Genomic DNA, 19533 nt, shown 5'->3' on the forward strand with positions numbered 1-19533 from the left:
TAGGATATAAAACGTGAAGTTCTGACATCGTATACATTGTTAGGAAATGAAACAAAATCCAAAACCATTTTTGTTATTGTTGAAAGTCAAACATGCCAAGTAACTTAACTATGGCCACTGTCACCAAGTGAAGCCAAACCTGAATGAGATGACAACTGGACACAAGGCTGGTGAACCAGGGCGTGGCACAGGTAAGAACGCTGCACTGGTTCCAGGAGAGGGTAGAAGACATGAAAACACCCATCAGCATAATTCACATTTCTTCCCCAGCATCGCCCTCCCCCCGCCAAGGGTTTCACAACGCGCCAGTGCCCAAAGGGCATCATAATGCTGTAACAGCAAGAGGAAGACGCGTCTCCCAACTCCCTTGACTGGGCTGCAGGCAAACTGTAAAGCCCGCACCAGCTGCAACAAAGCCGCCAGTCGCCCACCCGCAGACGTGGTGAGCGGCTTCTCCCTAGGCTGGTGGTACTAGAAAGTACTCCAGTTTTTAAATGGAGCCAGATTTATATGTTAGCTCTGTAAAATACAGAGCTACTGTAGCAGCAAATATGAAATTTCAGGAACAAAAACAATTTTATTTAAAAATTCATTTCTGTTACATCAAAACAATTTTTTCCCCTTCACATCTGTTTCCTTTAACCAGACATCAATTTCTTCTCTCACTGAATTATGGTCCATTAACTCAATTTGACTTTTTCATTATGTTGCTGTGGAAAAAAAAAAGTTCTGATCCTGGAAAGTTTAAATTTACTCTTAAAAATGGGAATACAGGAATTTTAAAGTTAAAAAAAAGTCTGTTCTAGAATTACCTCTCACAAATATATATATTTAAATATTAAAATAGGCTACCTAGGATTTTTATAAAATGGCTTTTGAGAAGATAGCAGAGGCAAAAGGAAGCCACATACCATCTTCCCACTGGACGTAAGGTGCCACAAGGGCGCCTTACAGAGAGGCAGGCAACCTCTACCTGATGCGAGGGAGGCACCAACAACAACTGCAAGGCCAGCTATGTTACTGGGACCTGCATCAAAACCAGACTCCGCTCTATTAGAGACTTCTTCTTTAAAAACAGCTCGATAATAAAAGCATTAGAAGCCATCATTTTGTGTAAGGAAGAAAATGAACACAGCTTACGATCTTGCTCCTTCCAAATACCTGATGGCATTCACTTCAGGCACCTGAAAAGATGAACAGCAGTGCAACTTGCAATAGTTTAGTGGACTACTTACTCTCAGTATGAGAGACTTTACACAGCATGTGTCAGCTTGAAAACTAAACTGGTAACTGAAATAAAAGAAAGCTCTTTAAGAAAACACACTTCTAACCTAGTCATAGAAAAGGTTCTTTCTAGAAAAAGCAGGTCTTTCTGGGAACTGCACAAAAGGCTTCCCATCTTTAAGTGAACACAGCTCCCACTAGTACCAAGGAAACAGCGTGTGTTTAGAGGAGATGATGGCTCCTCTTAACGAAGGGAAGATTTATCCTTCCTCACCAGGTGATACACTTTGGTAACCTCGACATTCATTTACAGGATGAGTTTTAAACTTATTTAATTGAATAATGAAATCTGGATATGATTAGACTGGTGTTTGGGAAAACAAGGACAATTTAATAAAAGTCATGACACTGTAGGCCCTCAAACCATCAAGCAGCAATTTTATCAATAAATCATTACATTGAGCCCAGGGCTTTAAGCTTAATCAGCAAAATTAGACATTTAAAAGAGAAAGGCAATAATCAAAGAATTTGATTTTATAAACCAGGCACTTCAAACTGAAATTTAAAAATTTTAAGTTTAAAAAAATTAAAAAACAGTTGTTTTGAACCAGTGGTCTTGGTCTGAACTCTTAAATTCTTTGTAAACTATTACGTACATAGAAACCTTGGCATGAACTGGAACTGGCCTGGCCGCTGTGCAAGGGAGCTACGTGAGTGAAGCAGCGTAAGCACTTTAATGCAGTCTAGTTTTCGGATACTGCCAAGTTGAGATGCCAATAACGTTGTCTCCTAACATCTCTGCAGAGACTATTTGTAAAGACAAAGAACTAGCCATTTTTTTCTATCATAAAAATATAATCACCATGACATAGTAGAAATATCTAACTGTAGTAGTTGAGTATGAAGTTAAAAAAAAAAGTACAACTATCATGCCACTAAGAGTCTTCATCCCACAGTCTGACACAGGCTTAACTCCCCATCATAAATCTCTACGTATTTATCATCTAAACATGAAATACCCACAGAACGCCTGCTCACCTTAGCTGGACCTACAGATTGGTTCAATTCCACTTCACTGTTTCACCTGAACCATTATTGCTTTTGGCAAATCTGTCTTGCTGAGGAACCTCCACATAAAAGTATCCTAAGTAACCAACATTCTGTCAAGCAAAAATGACACTGCAAGATAAAAATGAGTATAGGCAAAATAAGTAATAATTTAAATTTTCACGAACTGGGCTTAAAGCCTGTCGGAGTATGCTTAGCTATAAGCGTTCCTCATAGACATGTTTACTGTAATAGAGAACCCCTCAGTTCTGCTCCACTGATTCAGAAGAGGAAATCTAGTTTGTACACATTCTTTCTCAGGAACTTTCAAAATCTAAATATATTATAAACAAATCATCTTAAGCCAATAACTTAATAGTGAAAACCACATTTACTACCTTTTAGCAACTTTGGGTCACTTCCAAAAGTGAACTTTACTAGTTTTTTTCCCTCTCGATTAATATAATATTTAGAAAATGATTTTCCCTCATTTGCATGCATAGTCCAGAGCTGTAACTTCACAGTTTGCAGATGAGTCAAAATAAGAGTGCCACATGAAAGTTTCTAATTCTTCTCAATTCCTCAAATCTCCTTTCAGTTACAATATCATCATTCATCACGTAATAAGAGTAATTCTCTCCATGTGGTACACTAGTACAAACTGCCATTATATTATACAGCAATGCAATTTTCAGGGGCTACAAAGCTAAAAGAAACTAAAACATGATCTGAGAATCTTCAAAATAGAAGCCACTAAACTAGACAACTGGCCTCTATTTAGATTAAGTATGAGAATAAAAAATAGTAAGAGATAAAAGACTTAAAGAGTTCATACAGCTTCTAAAGGCTCCCGGGGAACCACTTCTACATCGGGAGAGACTGGCTCAGTGGTTAGAAGGTAACAGAGTTACCAACGATGAGTGCGTATTAGATGTGCTGACTAGTTCATTCCTCTTGGTAAAATATTTTAACAAAATGTTAAGTTTTTAAAACCAAAGGGCATGTGTTATAACATGGAACCAAATTACTGCAAGTCAGAACGGTTGCTGAAATGTTAAAATGTAGGATTGAATGAGGCTATTTAAACATTTTAGTATACTTTGTCTCACTGAAATTGAGAACTTTAAAAACTGGCAATGTAACTAAATATATAACTAATTATTTAAAATAAGAATTAAGGTTATTTTAAGTTCAAAGTAGGAAATACCCATTTAAATACATCTGTGGGTGATGACCACCATCTGCATCCCTATCTCGAAAACTTAAAATTCAAAAAACCCCAATATTAACGATTTTGTTTCTGAGCGACTACGATCACTGACATGCTGGATGCTCCCACTGTTAGAAGACACCCTTAATGAAGCAAAGAATGACCACAGGAGCTGTAACACAGCAAACGTCTCTGCTCACGTCTAACGTATGTCTATCACACCTACTCGGTAGTTTTATAATGAAAAATAAGTGCTTTTCTTATATAAAATACTTGGTTTAAAAAGGCAATTTATCCTGCATCCTAAAATTTAAGCCCTTTAAATATCACAAAGTTACCCCCTTGGGCCTTTAAGAAAGACAGCTATGCTAAAGTGTTCTAAACTGGAATTTTTTGTTTAGTTACACTGGCAATTTCTAGTGGGTGGGATAATGTAACTGGTTTTCATCTCTTTGCAATGTTTTCCCATATTCTGGTAAAAACTATACAGCCAAGCATCCTTCTCTTAGACGAATTTTAAATAAATCTAAATAACTATATATACAATTATCCCTTGTAGCTTAGTTTCCTAAGACAGATCCATAAGCTAAATATCCTTAAACTGTGTATCAAGGAAATTGTAGAGTCTCACTGAAATATCATATGTTAAGTACTGTACTGATAAGATTTGGGGAGCAGACAGCCAACCAACAGGCATTTTCACGGTATATTCAAATGTTTCATAAAACTCGGAATCTGTGTAATTTGTAATGACCAATGAAAATCTTAAGTTTCCATTCGGAAAAAAATAGCCATTGATGGTATTCTGAGAACAGAGAACACCTCAGAGCTGCCAAAATTGTGGAGGACCCTATTAATGCAAAATTCTCAGGACGGGGGTGTGCTAAAAACACTTTTAACCAGCAAATCCCCAAATAGTTCTGATGTAGTTCTTCTCATTAACCCAATTTCTTTCCTTCTTTTCTTCCTTCCTTCCTTCTTTTTAAAAAATAACTCTTAGAACTGAGGGCAACAATGACTCCTGATCATAATTTTACCTACTCTTTGTCTTGTCCATCTAAGATTTTAAAATTAACTTTGAGATTTAACTACTGGTAGGCATAATAGTTTTCAAAGAATCTATATGACATCAGAATTAAAAATTTCCGACATTTCCAGCTGAGACACAGCAGCACCGCTACTAACAAGTCTCACAGTTGCGGTAATTCCACCTCTTAGAGTGAAGAAGTGTAAATGGTGGAAGGCCGTCACGACCTGCATGTGTTAGTTCTCCCGAAAGCACTACACCTAAGTCTGGGAGCAAAGAGGGAAAAACAGGTCATGAGTGAGAAACGGACTCAGAAGCAAGTTAAAAACAGCAGAATATGGAAAGAACATCAATCTAAAGGTCTTCAATGAGTTCACATCCCTTCCTTTACATTTGTAGGGGATAAAATAAATTACAGAATTAGCCAATTAAAAAATGAAACAATTAAATAACTGTAACTTAAAAATATATTTTATTATTAAGGTCTAGCACCCAAAATTGAGATCTTGTGTTTTGAGTAAGAAACTGTATTTTCTTTCTTTTTCTCATCTATAATCAGGTGCTTTCATAATTATTAAACTTTGGGTATATACGCAGAAAAAAAGTTACTCCAAAGTTCACTGTTCGTGGACTCATGAATATTTAGGATCAAGGTCAGAGATGCTTTAACGGCACCAGAGAAAACGTACACTCCAGTCCAGAGTATCTTGTATATTTCAACTGTAACCCAGGAAGTTTTTTTTTTTTTCTCAGCAGCAAAAGAGGTAATATTCATTAATTTAAAATTTTTAGTTTTTCTCTAGCCTTAATTCTTTTTCTCCCCTCAGATTTGAGTTATAGATCATCATTTTATAGCCTCTTTTTATCTTCTACTTTATTGCTTACAGTGTGTAAAAACTATAGTAACTGCTTTTAATAAGATATTTGGCAACGTCCAAAAATATTTTGGAACAAGGACAATGTATCGCTGTCATGTGGGTTTTTTTGTAAACAATCTCAGTTGGGTTAAGAATGTAGCCTTAACAGAGAAGTCTTTATTTTGTCCAAAACATCCCCAAACAATACAACAACCTATATATAAAATATAGAACATCTCCAGTATTTTTTCCTTTTTATGGGATCAGGCCAAGTATAGGCAAGAGAAAGTGCTGCTGATGGGGTAAGACGAAACGGATTCAGGCAATGACTTACTTAGCCGGGCGTTAACATTCAAAGACCAGGCAAACAACAATTTCAGCCAGAAAAGCAGTATGTAAGAGTCCCTAAGAAGCTGAGGTTCACATACTGTGCTCTCCTTTCCTGTTACGCACGCTTGACTATTCTCGACCGTGGTTCTTTGCCTTCTTTCATAGAAGAAAGATCACGTCGAGCAGTGGTACTACACAGAGGTACAGGGAGTACCTATCCCAATACCAGATTTTCACCATGAAAAATCGTAATGACAAAGCTTTAAAAAAAAAAAGAATACTTTGGATTTCACAAGTATATACCCTAATAATTTTTAAGAAAGCTTACCATAAATACTTCCAAAACAACAGGCTTTACAAAAGACTGTAAAATATCCTGTGAACAGGAGTAAACATCTACTCAAGTCATTTGCCAAATTCATTTAGTCATTTGTTTCTGTTGTATCCTTTCATCTCAGGAAGGTTAATAATCATCTGATTTCTTTTTCACCTAATGATCTGTTGTTAGCCTACTCTTAACAACAGAAGAGGAAACTGATACAAGTTTTTTTAAGTCAACTGGTTCTCCTTAAGTATCAAGGTTTCTATTATGTTTCAACATCACATCATTGTGCACTTACAGAAGCAATCTCTCTATCATGAAAAATAAAACACCACTTGCAGGGCTTACAAAATAAAAAGGGAAATTCTTCCGCAAACCCTTTTTTCATTTAAAAAATTAAATTAAATTTAAATGTACAAGACCAAGCACAGGCACTTTCCAAAAATCAAAAATGAAGCCCGAACAAGAAATTACTCAATAGTTATAGAAGACAGCTCTGATTTTGGGGGGTCATCTCTGGTTGCCTCGGCACAAACACTGGTCTTTGGCTGGTCTGGCATTTCTTCCTCTTTTTCTGCCAGCTCACCAAGAGACCCCAAAGGAAAACTGCTTTCACAATTCTGGGTCGAGGAGACCTGTGAAATCACAGGCATCTGAACAGAGGAGCTGCTTTCAAAACTGTGTTCTCCAAGGTCATATTGAACAAGGGTATCTTCCGGCTCCTGGTTTAAGTAGTCCGGTACTAGGAAATCACTAGATAAGAGGCAAAGGATGAAGCAGGGAGTTAATTTTCAAGCCAGTAATAAATAAGATACAATAAACAGACCCGATTTATAAAACAAGACTGGGATACTTCATTTCTCTAAATCTTCAATGAAGATTGTAACTCAGGAATTTCCAACTTCTAAACTTTTCTAAATATGAATCAAAGCTATCCATTAGAACCAAAGTACATGTCCTCTCCCTATAACCAAGAGACAAGATTACTGTCTTCAATGTCTCTCTGATGTCCAGCTCTTCTGGTTCGATGTAGAAGAGACTCCGTACACAAAACAAATGCAAATAGCATGTTCAGTGAAGCAAAGACCATTACAATACTTTATCCTTAACCTTTCTTGGATTACACACTAATTACAAGGTATATACACACCTTATTTTTTTATTACTTCCTGGATAAAAATTAGTTAAGAAACTAAATTCTCTTGCACAAATGACCTTATACATAATCCACTATATAGAGAAATGTCAAAAACTATTTAGATGCTTTATTTAAGTCTTTATTGCTGAACAAAAAAAGTTCATTTTATTAGGAATATCAATAACTAATATACTTAAGAAGGCTATTTTATACTTGGATTGTCCACTATTAATAAAAAAATTAAAATCTGCTCATCTGCAAAGCAACTTAAGACGTCCTATGTTGTATCTGATAGAGTCGTCAGGTGTTACACAAGAGGAGTGGACGGGAGAGGGCTCAGCACAGGGAAGACACCGAAAACAGGAGTGGTTAACTGGGACATGGTTTTAGCCCCAACGCTGGGCTTAGTGAAATGACAACCAGACACCCAGAGTTAGAAATGGTTAAAAAACTGTCTGGTCTGAAAAGAAAAACAAAAATCTATGCAGGAATAATTTGGAATTTATTGAAAAATAAGATTTAGGAAATAAAGGTGGTTTAAAATGTATTATTTCATTTTATAGGGAAATAAGGATTCCTACAGATGCACAATACTGGAGAAGTACTAAAAAAGGACAACAGAATTTCACACCCAGAGGAGACCTCAGAAATCATCTTTAAAGCTCACATTTTATCTTCCCTCTAAGCTTCCAGCTTCTTCATCTGTCAAGTGACAGGTTCAATCCTAATAGTGAGTCGCAGAACTAGAACCAGAACCTGATCCCTGGACACCCGACAAATCAGAAAGGTAACTCTACTACAAATTTTTAATGTTAAAGCATGGAGCTCTGAAATGAAAGGAAAAAGGGAAAACTTCCTTTGATATAAATGATCGTATCCATTATAGCTGCTGTTGAAGTTTCTCTCTTAATATTTCAGAAGAGAGAAGTGATCATAATTTAATTAACACCCAAATGGTCTGAAGTAATCAAATACCACTAAGTATCACGTGACATAGTAAGTTTTCCAATAAGGTCTATTAAGATCCACTACAGAATTTACTTTAAACTTATGTTTAAAAAAACAAAACCCAAAAAACCGAAACAAGCAGGTAAGCAGTCTACTTCTGTAGGAAAAGATTCCTAACCCAACTACGAAAATACTTTAAATTGCATATACTTAGAAGGATCAGCAAAATTTTATTAGATCAGGAGATCAGAGTATTATCGGAGAGTGGGAATTTAAAAGGAATGTGACTGATTAGCTGGCAACCTGATTTAAAAAACACAGCAGGCTGCCCTAAAAGCAGGAAAAGAGAGTTCAGAAAGCAGTTTTCCTGGTTCGGTTTTCGTTGTGCACCTCACCTGCTCTGGAAGTAGTTTGCTAGCTCTGACGCTTCATGGTTCAGACTCCTCAGGTGCACGATTAAATTCCCAGAGTTGGTGAACATGGCGCCACATGTTTTGCACTCGTAAATCCGAGGCTTGCGGATAATGTGCCGGGAAACCCTCATGTGGTGTTTATATTCCCCGAAGGAAGTGAAAGTGGCACTACATATCTGGCACCGGAAACAGCGTTTACCTTCATGCTTTAGGCGATGCATCTTTAGCGAGTAAGCCCTGGTGAACTTTTTCCCACAGCGGTCACACTGAAATGGTTTAATTCCTATAAAATAAAGCAAAACAAAGTATTATCTAAAAACAAAATAAACTGAAAGGCCATAATCCCCAAAACTTTCTGAACTCTAATTCTGTAGCAATAGATAATATGAAAAGACAAAAGTTACCAGCAAAAATGAATTGCCAAATTCAGTATTTCAGAAAAAGGTACAGAACTTCTGAAGAGCCACTAGTGCTTGGGGGAAAAAAAAAGGGAGAGAAAGAAAGGCACGGCTGGATGGGGTGATCTAGGTGATGCAAACTCCAATGGGGCTTTTAACTCCTGTAAATCTTCTACTTTATGGACTTCAAAACACAATTTAACCACAGTATTTAAACAGAATCCAAATCTTCATGTTCCATGTATTATTTCACTTCATTAAAGTAGTGAGGTTTATACTGAGAAGACGTGAAAATGATCAGTAACTACTGTTCATTTCCTACCTCAGAGAGAAATGAGGGGAAAAAAAAAAAGAAAATTCTAACATCTTTGACCATAATTAATGATTGTAATAGAACTACCACTTGATTAATTGGGTTTTTGGATATTTAATGTAGTAGTGATAGAAAATATGTAGAAATTAATAAACGAACTATAAAGTATATTAGTAGTCTCTTCCAATTCATTGTCAAAATTTTGGCAAAAAATTTCAAAAACCTTCAAAACATAATCTGTTGATTTAACAAAGGCAGAGGGAGTTGGCATGAGCACAGGGATTACTAGACCTTGTAAAGAGGCAAGTAAGCAGCTACACAGCTGAGAATAAAAGCAAAGACGTCTTACTTGCCAGAGGTCAGTGTTCTACCCACAAGGACTTCGTTGCCTTTATATGATTATTGCATTAAAGTTTCAAATATGTTCTACGTACCATTTATCCAAAGTCTTTTTATACTAAAAAATACTACAGGGCTGACTAATCAGGGCTCAAAGAAATTCAGGATTGTAGAATTAAAATTACTGCTATTGTTTAAAAACACTTTTTATTTGGAAATAATTACAAAGTTACAGAGAAGTTACAAAGAGAAAAGGACAAAGAACACCAATATATACCCTGTTCACCCCATTTGCTTTACTGTATGTATTTGTGCTTTTCTCCCTCATACACACACACATCTTTCTCATTCACATTATACACACCCTCTTTAAACTTTAAGCAGAATACCTGTGCCTGTGGCAAATGTATTAAGCAAAGAGCTTTCTGACACTGCACCATTTTAGCAACAGACCTACGTTTATCTGTTCTCACCTGACTTCCCAGATGTATACTTTTTTCTAACTTAAAAACATCTGTTTACCATTTTTAACTGGGATTCCAAAATAAAATGTTTTAGAGTCCTCAATTATACCACAACAAGGAGACCTGGAAGATGACATTACCTGAGTGGATGAGCATGTGCTGTTTCAGGTTCTGAATACGGGTGAATCGCACCCCACAGGTGGGACACTGAAAAGGTCTGTCTGGACCATTTGGACCTGGTCGTTCTGTGCTGCTGGTGGGAGGAGCAATGTAGAGTTGGTAGGGATACTGAGCATTTTCCAATCTAAAAAACAGACCAAAGAAGGCAACCAGGCTCTGATTTTTAAGTTCAGGAATATTTCCGCACAACTTTAAATGAACAGAAGAGAAGACATTTAAAGACTTTCTGAAGCAGTTTAACAGTTACATCACAAGTTTCATTTGTAACAACATGAAAAACAATGTTATTGTCCAGAATGTTCAGCATCTTTAGTTAGGCAAGGACGTATGACCAAGAGCATATCATTTTGCCAATGATTTTACTTCAGGTGGTCCTTTCCTTCCTCCTGCTGCTTTAACTCAGGCCCTCGTCAATATAAGGCTGAATTAATAACTCCCTCTCGTTGGCTCCATATCCTCGAAGCCATCCTGTTTCACAGTGATCTCTGATTACGACAGTTCCGTGATTAAGAGCCCTGCGATGGTTCATGTCACCCTTAGAATGAAGGCACACCAGGCTCCTCGTGACCTGCATCTGTGTGCTTTTCCAGCCTCATTTCTTGCCATTCCCCCAAATACACCCCATATCAAGCAGTTCCCCCTTAACAGCTTTCTCTTAGTGCTGTGCTTTTGTATACTTAACTTCCTCTACTTGCCCACCTTTTTTGCCTAGATAATATGCTCAGTCATTTGTGAAAAGTCATCTCCTCTTCCCGAAAGCCTTCGATTCATCAGTGACCTAGGTAGGTACTCCCCTAAGCAGAGCAACAGACCCCCCTGCAGGTCACTCACAATGACCCACTTGTCTATCTTTAACCTGTCTCCCTCCCCCAAACTCGGTTTGATCTCTCTGAGGGCAAGGGCTGTTTCATCTCTGCAGCCCCACCACTCAGCACAGTACCCAGCAAGGAACAGACCACCTCCTTCATGCCTGAAACTAAGGAGCCTGGGCATGTTTCTGTTAGTTTATACCTTCATTAACTTACTCAAATGACTCAGGTTCATAACCTGCTCTACCAGGTTCAGCTCTTCAGGAACAATAAACCTTGTTTGAGTTCTTTGACTCCTTCAAGTTTTCAATAAATGTGTTTTTTTAAGTCTGTCCTGGATTCTATAAGGAGGTAAATCAGTGCAGTCTACATTCAGTGGTCAGAGACAGGTAAAAACTCAAAAAAAATGATTAGAAGAGAGAATTAAAATAGGGCGAGTCAACAGTTGTTGGTGTTTTATTTCAGACTGGTGGTCAGGAAATGCTTCCCTGAGAGCTGACATTTAGATAGTGATCTGAAGATGCAAGAAGGAGTCAGCAATGTGGAAATCAGGGAAGAGAGCGTATCAGGCAAAGGCCCTAAATTGGCAGAAAGACCCAAAAGCCAGAACAAGCAGACCAGCCCGGGACTGAAGGAAGGGCAGCAGGGCTGGAATGCGGTGTGTAAGGAGTGCAGCCTGAAGGGGTCAGGCGGACGTCAGATCTCGCAGGGCTTTTAAAGGCATAGGGAGGCCTTTAGATTTTAAGTGTGAATCTATTGGAGAATTTTAAGAATCTACTACCTGGAAGAACAACGTAATCTGACTTAAAAAAAAAAAAAAAGATCATTCTGGCTGCTACGTGGAGAATGATTAGAATAGGGGAGAATGAAGTCAGGCAGGGGCCAGTTGAAGGTTACTGCATTAGCCAAGGCAAAAGACGGCGGTGACGGGCTGGGGTGGCTGTAGCAGAGATGGAGAAACAATGGACCGACAAGGAGCGTTCTGCAGGCAGAGCCAATGGACTTGCTTGAAGATTAAGTATGGGGAGCGGGGACAAGGAGTGGTGAGGGAAACAATGCTGAAGTGTAACTCCCAGAGACACTGCTTGAGAAGCGGGGGGATGATGATGCTGTTCACTGGGATGGGGAGACTGGAGGGGCAGGCTTTGAAGGGGAGGTAGAAGTCTGGGGTTCTGTCTTGGCCGTATGAGTTCTGCAACACCCCTTCTACATCTATGTGAAAATAATCAAAAGCAGGAAGGGTCAAGGTGGAGGTAACGACTGGGGAATCATGGCTATACAGATAAGGGTTTGCACACCACATGATCTATTTCAACCACTCCACTCTGCCAACCACAGATAAAATGTAAACAGATGAGCATGGCTATGTCCCAATAAAACCTGACTTTCAAATAAAGGTGGTGGCTGGAACTGGCCTGTGGTCCCATTTGCCAACCCCTGATATAGATACTGTTTAAAGTGATGGGACAGGATGCATTTGGAAATGCTGAAAAAAGACCTTGTATAGATGGTCTAATTTAGGCCAGCAATACGTATTAGCGATGTTGCTAACTCATGACTGTAAAAACGTAAAGTCAGGTCCCAATAAACTTTTATATAATTCCTAGATAAAATGTTGAATTTAGAGTTAGAGTTACAAGCACAGTCCGTACAAGAAAACGACACGCTGTTTCAGGACTAACCGGTCATCATCCTCTGTGTGAGCATTAGTGCTGGAAGTGCTCTGAAGTGTAGGTAAGCCTTCAGTAACGCCTTCATCTACTGAGCCTGTGAATAAAAGAAAGAGGAAAGCTATCAATACTTTGGTCTAAGTGTAAATAAGGCAAGATATAAATTTCAAGTTCTATCTCCAAGCTTCTGACTAGATTATCAATGTATATACTCTGAATTACTAGTCAAAAGTTCTATATTTTACTTTAATTAAATATTTATCTGATGGGAGGGTATAGCTCAGTGGTAGAGCACATGCTTAGCATGCACGAGGTCCTGGGTTCAATCCTCAGGACCTTTATCTAAAAAAAAAAAGTTTATGTGATTTTAAAAAGCCATATATAGGGGGAGAGTATAGCTCAAGTGGCAGAGTGAACGCTTCTGGTCTGGGTTCAATCCCTAGTACCTCCTCTAAAAATGAAATAAAACTTAATTACCTCCCCCTGCCAATTAAAAAAAATATTTTAAAAACAACAGCCTTATACTACTACTCAAATTCCTTAAGGAGTATTTCTTTGATATAAATTTTAGAAGTAGAGCAATTCAAATTAAACTAAAAAGTTCACAAAAAATTGGTAACAGTCATTTAAGGAAGCACTGATAATTTTTATTTTTTAAAACTTACTGTGACATATGCCTTACTTACTGCACATACAACATTCTTTTTACACAGACTTAAAAAGATACCTGTCCAGTGCACATCTGTGCAACCTCCACACAAAGCCCGCTAAAACACGGCCGTGTCCCTGAAGTCCCCATTCCCATCCCCGATCACAAAGCCCTCCTTCCAAGAGGCAACCATTAGCCAGTCTTTCATGGTTATCATTTCTTTCCCTTTCTTCTTAGCCTCCTTCCTTTTAAAAGTAATTTTTTACCCCAATACACGTTCCCACAAGCTAGGGGTTGTTTTCGCTGGAACACAGCCGAGCACCATCAAGGGCTGCTTTCACACTCCAGCGGCGGAGTGGAGTGACCACGCTTGGGACAGAGGCCGCACAGCAGCTCAGCCTTAAAGATTTACTATCGTGCCCTTTATGGAAGAGTCTTGCCACCCTCACTGTAGTGCTGTCTGGCTGCAGACTTTACATAAAATGAGTCACACTACACGTATTCTTGGGTCTCGCTTCTTTCCTTCAGTACTGTGGACTCACCATGCTGTTACATGTAAGTGAAGTTTGAACACTGGTGTACAAAATTCATAATCTGTTCAATTCACTCCTGAGGGACAGTTTCAGGCTTCTAGGAGCAAAGCTGCTGTTAACATTCTTGTACAAGTAACTCAGTGCACATACCCATGCTGCTCTAGGGTTATCCAGACTCGGGAACGGGCTTGCTGGGTCACAGGACAGGTATGATTTTCTGCTTCATTTATTGAACCCTTCTTCTGTGAAATGCCTGTTCAAGTCTTCTATTGAGTCGTCTTTCTTAAAAATTATGAGTTCTTTTCATGTTTCAGACACAAGGCCTTTGTCAGTGAAAGAAGTTACAAATATTTTCCCCTTTTTATGGTTTCTTTTGATGACCAAAAGTTTTATATTTTAATTTAGTTGAATTTATCAGTCTTTATGGTCATGGTTTTTGGGGCTTGTTTTAAACATTCCTCCCCTATCTCAAATTATCTTATGAGTAATGTTGTGTCCTTGACATTTGGGTCTTTTCTTTAATCCACCCGGAGTGGACTTTGTGACAGAACACATTTATTGAAAAGCCCATCTTTTCTTCCCTGCTCTGCAGTGCTCTCAATGCATGGGTTTGTTTCCAGGTTCTCTACCAGTTCCATCTGCTTGTTTGTATTTTCATAAATGCCGTTCTTTAGTTACTGTGTTTTCTAAATAAATCCTGGTATCTGGTCGAGCAAATCCTCTCACCTTGTTCATCTGCTTCCTAAACATCTTGGCTATTCCTGGCCCTTTGCATTTCTTTATACAATTTAGAATTCGGTTGTTGAATATAAGTGAATAATCATTCAGTTTCCTTTCTTCTATTACTCTGGAAATTACACAATCTTTCTCTATTCATTTTATGGTTGCTTTGGAAATTAGACACATACTTAACTTACCAAAGTCTAAACAAAACCTTGACTTCCTCCCGGACAAGAGAAGGATCTTAGAACACTTTAACTTCATTTTCCATTCTGTAATTTACAAATACTGTCTGATGTTTTACTTCTTTGTTTTAATAAGCTCCTACTCTTTCATACAAGCAATGTTTGTCCACATTTGTTCATGTTTACCTTTGCTCCTCATTCTTCTGTGTATATTAGACCTGCCATCTGCGCCCACTTTATGTCTACCTGACGCATTTCTTTAGTGATGATTTGCTGAATTTTGCTTTTTTTTAAGTGTCTTTATTTCAACTCCTTCATCCTTGAAAACCATTTTCAGTGTGTGTGGACGTCTAGATCGGCAGTTATGTTCTTTAGCACATTGGGTACATCGTTCCACTAGTTTCTAATGTTATTAAAAAGCCAGATACTCTTCTGAAGATAATCTGTTGTTAAATTTCTTTTCGGAATTTTCTCTATGTGTCTAGGTTTGTGTTTCTTTTCGTTATTCCAATTTGGGATTTGCTGCCCTCTAATCTATGGATAGGTGTCTTTCGTCAATTCTGGAAAAGTTTCAGCCGTTCTCTCCTCTTTAAGGACTCCTATCAGATCTGTTGTATCGGCCATAACCCTTACTCTCTTCTAAACCTGTAGTCTCTACCATTGTCTCTGTGATGATTAATTTGATGTGTCAACTTCCTGGGCTAAAGGGTGCCCAGATAGCTGGTAAAATATTGTTTCTGGGTGTATCTGTGAGGGTGTTTCCAGAGAGATGAGCATTTAAAATGGTAGACTGAATAAGGAAGATCATCTTCACCAATGCAGGTGGGTTTCTGTTGACGGTCTGAGCTAAACAAAAACACGGACGGAGGGCAAATACGCTCTCTGCTTGAGTTGGGACACCCATTCTCTTCTGCTCTTCAACATCGGCACTTCTGGTTCTCGGGCCTTTGGACTTGGACTGAGACTTACACTCTCAGACCTCCAGTTCCCAGGCCCTTGGATTTGGACTGGGACTAAACCACCAGCTTTCCTGGGCTGCCACCTGCAGATGGCAGACTGTGGGGCTTCTGAGGCTCCACAGGCAGGTGAGTGAATCCCTCCTTGTAAACCCCTTCCTATACAGCTATATGTATGTGCTTGCTACTGGCTCTGCTTCTCTGGAGAACCCTGACTAGTAACAGTCTCTCTGTGCAGTATTCAGGAAATTTCTTCTAAATTATCTTCTGACTCACCAATTCTCTCTTCTGCTAAATCCAGTCTGCTGCCAATATGTTAACGGAGTTCCTTATTTTGGCTACTTATGTTTCCTTGTGTGCCCTGGTTGTTTTTGACAGGTTACTGCCCTTGAAAATGACTTGCAGGGGACTGATTTCCTGAGGGTAGGACGGATATGCCCTCTTCCAGAGAAACTTTATGTTTGTCTCTGCCAGGCTCCTGGACGGTACCATCTAAACCAAGTTCACTGTTTGACATTCCTTGGCCTACCCACACAAGGAATAACCAGGATGTAAGTCTGTAAGATGCTGGTCTGTGGCCACAACTTCTCATGGATATGTTTTTCCCCTTTTCCCGTTCTAGTCAGCCAACTGCCAAGGCAACTGTCTCTACCGCCCTCTGGTGTCGGGAGGAAGGGAGCAGGTTTAGTTCTAGTGGTACAGCGAACTCTGGGTCCCTGCTAAAATGCGTGGAGCAACATCTCTAAGACTTCACAGCTTTCACATGCTCTGGTTGACCTCTGTTTCCTCTACTCTTTGAGCTGATGAACCAAAACCCACTTGTGTTTTGGCAAATGTCTTAGGGAAAACTGGTTTTAGTGCTATGATATGGGTCAGACTTCCGCCCTAAAGTTCACCTAGCACTTCCCTGACCATTTTTTTCAGATACTTTAAAAGGTGATTTTAAAAAACCCCATCATATTGTTTTCAGTGGGAGAGTAGATCCAAATAACCTATCCTGTTCTCATCAGGCACTGAACTTTGCCAATGTCTTTACCTTATGCAGAAAGCTGCACTGCCCCACGTGAACAGACAGAGCCTCTGAAGCTGTGAGTCTTTACCTCAAGCACTCTTCTGGTTGCAGTATTTTAATGAAAGCTAAAATGTACTAATTGTAACAGTCTGTACAACACCATATACATGTGAATATTTAATATCATCTGTTAAGGGACACACAGAATGAAATGTCCTCCCAATGAAAATTCAGAATCCAATACTTCAATTTTCCCCTTTGGAACACTTGAATTAGCTGACATTGGGAAACGAATATATTTTCCACTTAAGTAAAATTTTCCAAAAAACTAACCTAATCCCTTTTATGGCATCCAAAGTTACTTTATTAAATCATTTGTGCTAGAAAATTTGTGACAGGGTTGTATTTTGCCTTGACTTCTTAAAGAATACTAAGTATAATTTTTTTTTTGTTTATCACTCACAGCAATCGTTAAGAACACAATTATTACATTATGTTCTAATACACTGACAGAGGTTTCTGAAAGGAGATAAGACTCTGAGTTTACATTCATCCCCAACGGCACCTCGTTCCTCCTGGCCCCTCATCTCACCCTTACTGGTGTGTGTGTGGCATTTCGGTGCATGTCTCTTCTGCTCTTTCCTTTACTATCAAAAGACATTTATGCTTTCCCCCTATGCCTATTTACCCAGCTTATTCCTGACCTCATTTGTTTTTAATCCAGATGCGGGATGGAGGACCAGATAATGCTGCATTTTGTTTAAGAGTTGTTCACTTGTCAGTATCTTCCCATTGTCACTTTTTTTCTCCTTAAAGAAAACGGAACTAAACACTAACATTTCAATCTACCCTAGAATAAAAACTGGAAAAAAATCCCAATATTTGACCTGGTCACCATGGACACAAAAAAATCTGCTTTATACTATTGTGTAGTTATTCAGAGCATAGGCAATATTACTACAGCTTATCAGTAAAGACTTGCAAAAAAGGCCGAGAGGTGTGATTAGGATAGGCCAGGAAGATGACCTAGTTGACATTTGCTTCTCACCATCGGGCAAGCTGTACTGCTTCTGGGAGGCAGAGGGGGACTAGTGAGGTGAACTGAAACCCAGTCTGCTTTGGATTGGTCCTAGTATTATCAAAGAGTCTGCTTAAAAAGCAAGCTACTCAAAAAAACTAAAACAGAGTACAGGACACATCTAGCAGATGGTCCCTCTTAAAAGAAATCTATTTCCACATTCTAAACTATCTAAACTTTGGCCTCTAGATCCCTAATCTGAAGGACAGTGAGCATGAAAAGGACAACAATGGCTTGTCCATAGCTATTAAATGCACCAAAAGTGAAACATGAAAACCACTCCAAGCTAAACTAAGTTAAACGGACTTTTAGAAACCTACCCATACTGCGGACACATAAACAGTGTTATATCACTTATGCAACTATCAGCAGAAACACACCTTGTAAGTCTTCTTCCTGAGATGATGGTTTCTGTCAGGACAACACAAGGAATCATATTAACTAGAATTTTAACTAAACTGATCTAATAGCAGGATATAAAAGCAGTATTACTAACCTGAGGTAACAGTGATATTTCTTGAATTATTAAAATGAAGTTTCCTTTCTAAACTACAGAGATGCTGCTCTCAGTGGTAATGAGAGTAAAGAATTCAGAATAGAACCCTCTCTTATGAAATACTAAAGCTGACTTATAGAAACAATCAGCTTTCTACGTTAAGAGCTATCTTATCCCGTCCAGCATTAAGGGGTGCTGTATGATAGCTTCTGTCTCATCAAACTGACTCCTGTTTTCCCGAACTATTGTTTAAGAACTTAAGACAATTAAGAAAACCCTTCTGGTGGTGAAACACAATCACGGTGGCTATCCACTACTGTGCATTTACCGTGTGCCAGCCACTGCTCTAAATGTTTTAAATACAGTACCTCATTTCATACTCAAGAAAGAGAAAAGCAGCCCCTGACATTCAGGAACTGGCCTGATACTGACACTTAGGAGCGGGCCTGGTGTTCACAGCTAGGCTCTGGTGTTTTCTGCTGGACATACAATTTCAGAGAACACCAACATCAGACTCAGTCACACTGGTCTCAAACACATAGTTTTTTTTTTAAGCACAAGTACAGGGAGATCACTGTGCAACACAACAATACGAAACCTCCTCTCTAATGGAAGTAACTGCTGCTTTAGGTTCACTTTGGTCTGCGTTCCTAGATATTTGTTAAGATCCTATGTAAGAGAGTCATCCATGCTTTCTGACATTGCCAGTCCCTGAGCAAACCCCACTTTGTTCTTGAATCCTCCCTAAAATCACCTAACAAGCCCAAATCTTCTAAAAAGCCCTTTCTAAAACTCTCCTACTGAGAAGCTCTAAAGACCCCATGGTGCGTACTCTCCGTGCTGCAGGTGAGTACAGGTGTGTCTCTGGTAACAGGGCATCAGCAGCAAGAAGGACTCATCGAGATTCAGCTGAAGTTCTCAGTGCTTGGCACTGGGACCCCGGATAACAGAGTGCATACCTAAAATTTCTTTTGAGGTAAAACCTGCCTTTGGCTGGGAGGTAAGTTCACGCTGAACTGAGCTCAAACATTTCACTGAAGCCCTTCAGTGCTGGGTTTATCTTGTTTTCCTAGAAAGTATTCCCTATTCTGCTTGGGGACTATTTTAGTTGTCCAACTGGACTTGTCATTGCTCCCTTATGATACTGCTTTCTGGCCTTCTAGGATCTGTCCGTCTGCTCCTAGGATCAGTCTGTCTAGTGTTGACTCTTATCTA

General features: G+C 38.9%; 1 protein-coding gene across 10 annotated transcripts in view; it reads right to left on the reverse strand.

The window, feature by feature from the left end:
• Positions 1-552: 552 nt before the first annotated feature.
• Positions 553-19533, reverse strand: part of ZBTB44 (zinc finger and BTB domain containing 44) — a 44263-nt gene continuing 25282 nt past the window's right edge. Inside the window, exons 1-5 of one of the 10 annotated variants that reach the window (XM_064482227.1) lie at positions 14789-16641; positions 12702-12786; positions 10171-10334; positions 8499-8799; positions 553-6770 (exon numbers count right to left, since the gene is read on the reverse strand). In XM_064482227.1, coding sequence (XP_064338297.1) covers positions 6488-6770; positions 8499-8799; positions 10171-10334; positions 12702-12786; positions 14789-14855 — 900 coding nt within the window. In that variant the 5' untranslated portion in view covers positions 14856-16641 and the 3' untranslated portion in view covers positions 553-6487. Of the gene's footprint in view, positions 6771-8498; positions 8800-10170; positions 10335-12671; positions 12787-14021; positions 14765-14788; positions 16642-19533 lie in introns of those variants that run through there. The other 9 variants (XM_064482230.1, XM_064482229.1, XM_064482228.1 and 6 more) reach the window with 9 other exon arrangements.

The sequence above is a fragment of the Camelus dromedarius genome, chromosome 34 (genome assembly GCF_036321535.1).
Source record: "Camelus dromedarius isolate mCamDro1 chromosome 34, mCamDro1.pat, whole genome shotgun sequence".
Lineage (NCBI taxonomy): Eukaryota > Metazoa > Chordata > Mammalia > Artiodactyla > Camelidae > Camelus > Camelus dromedarius.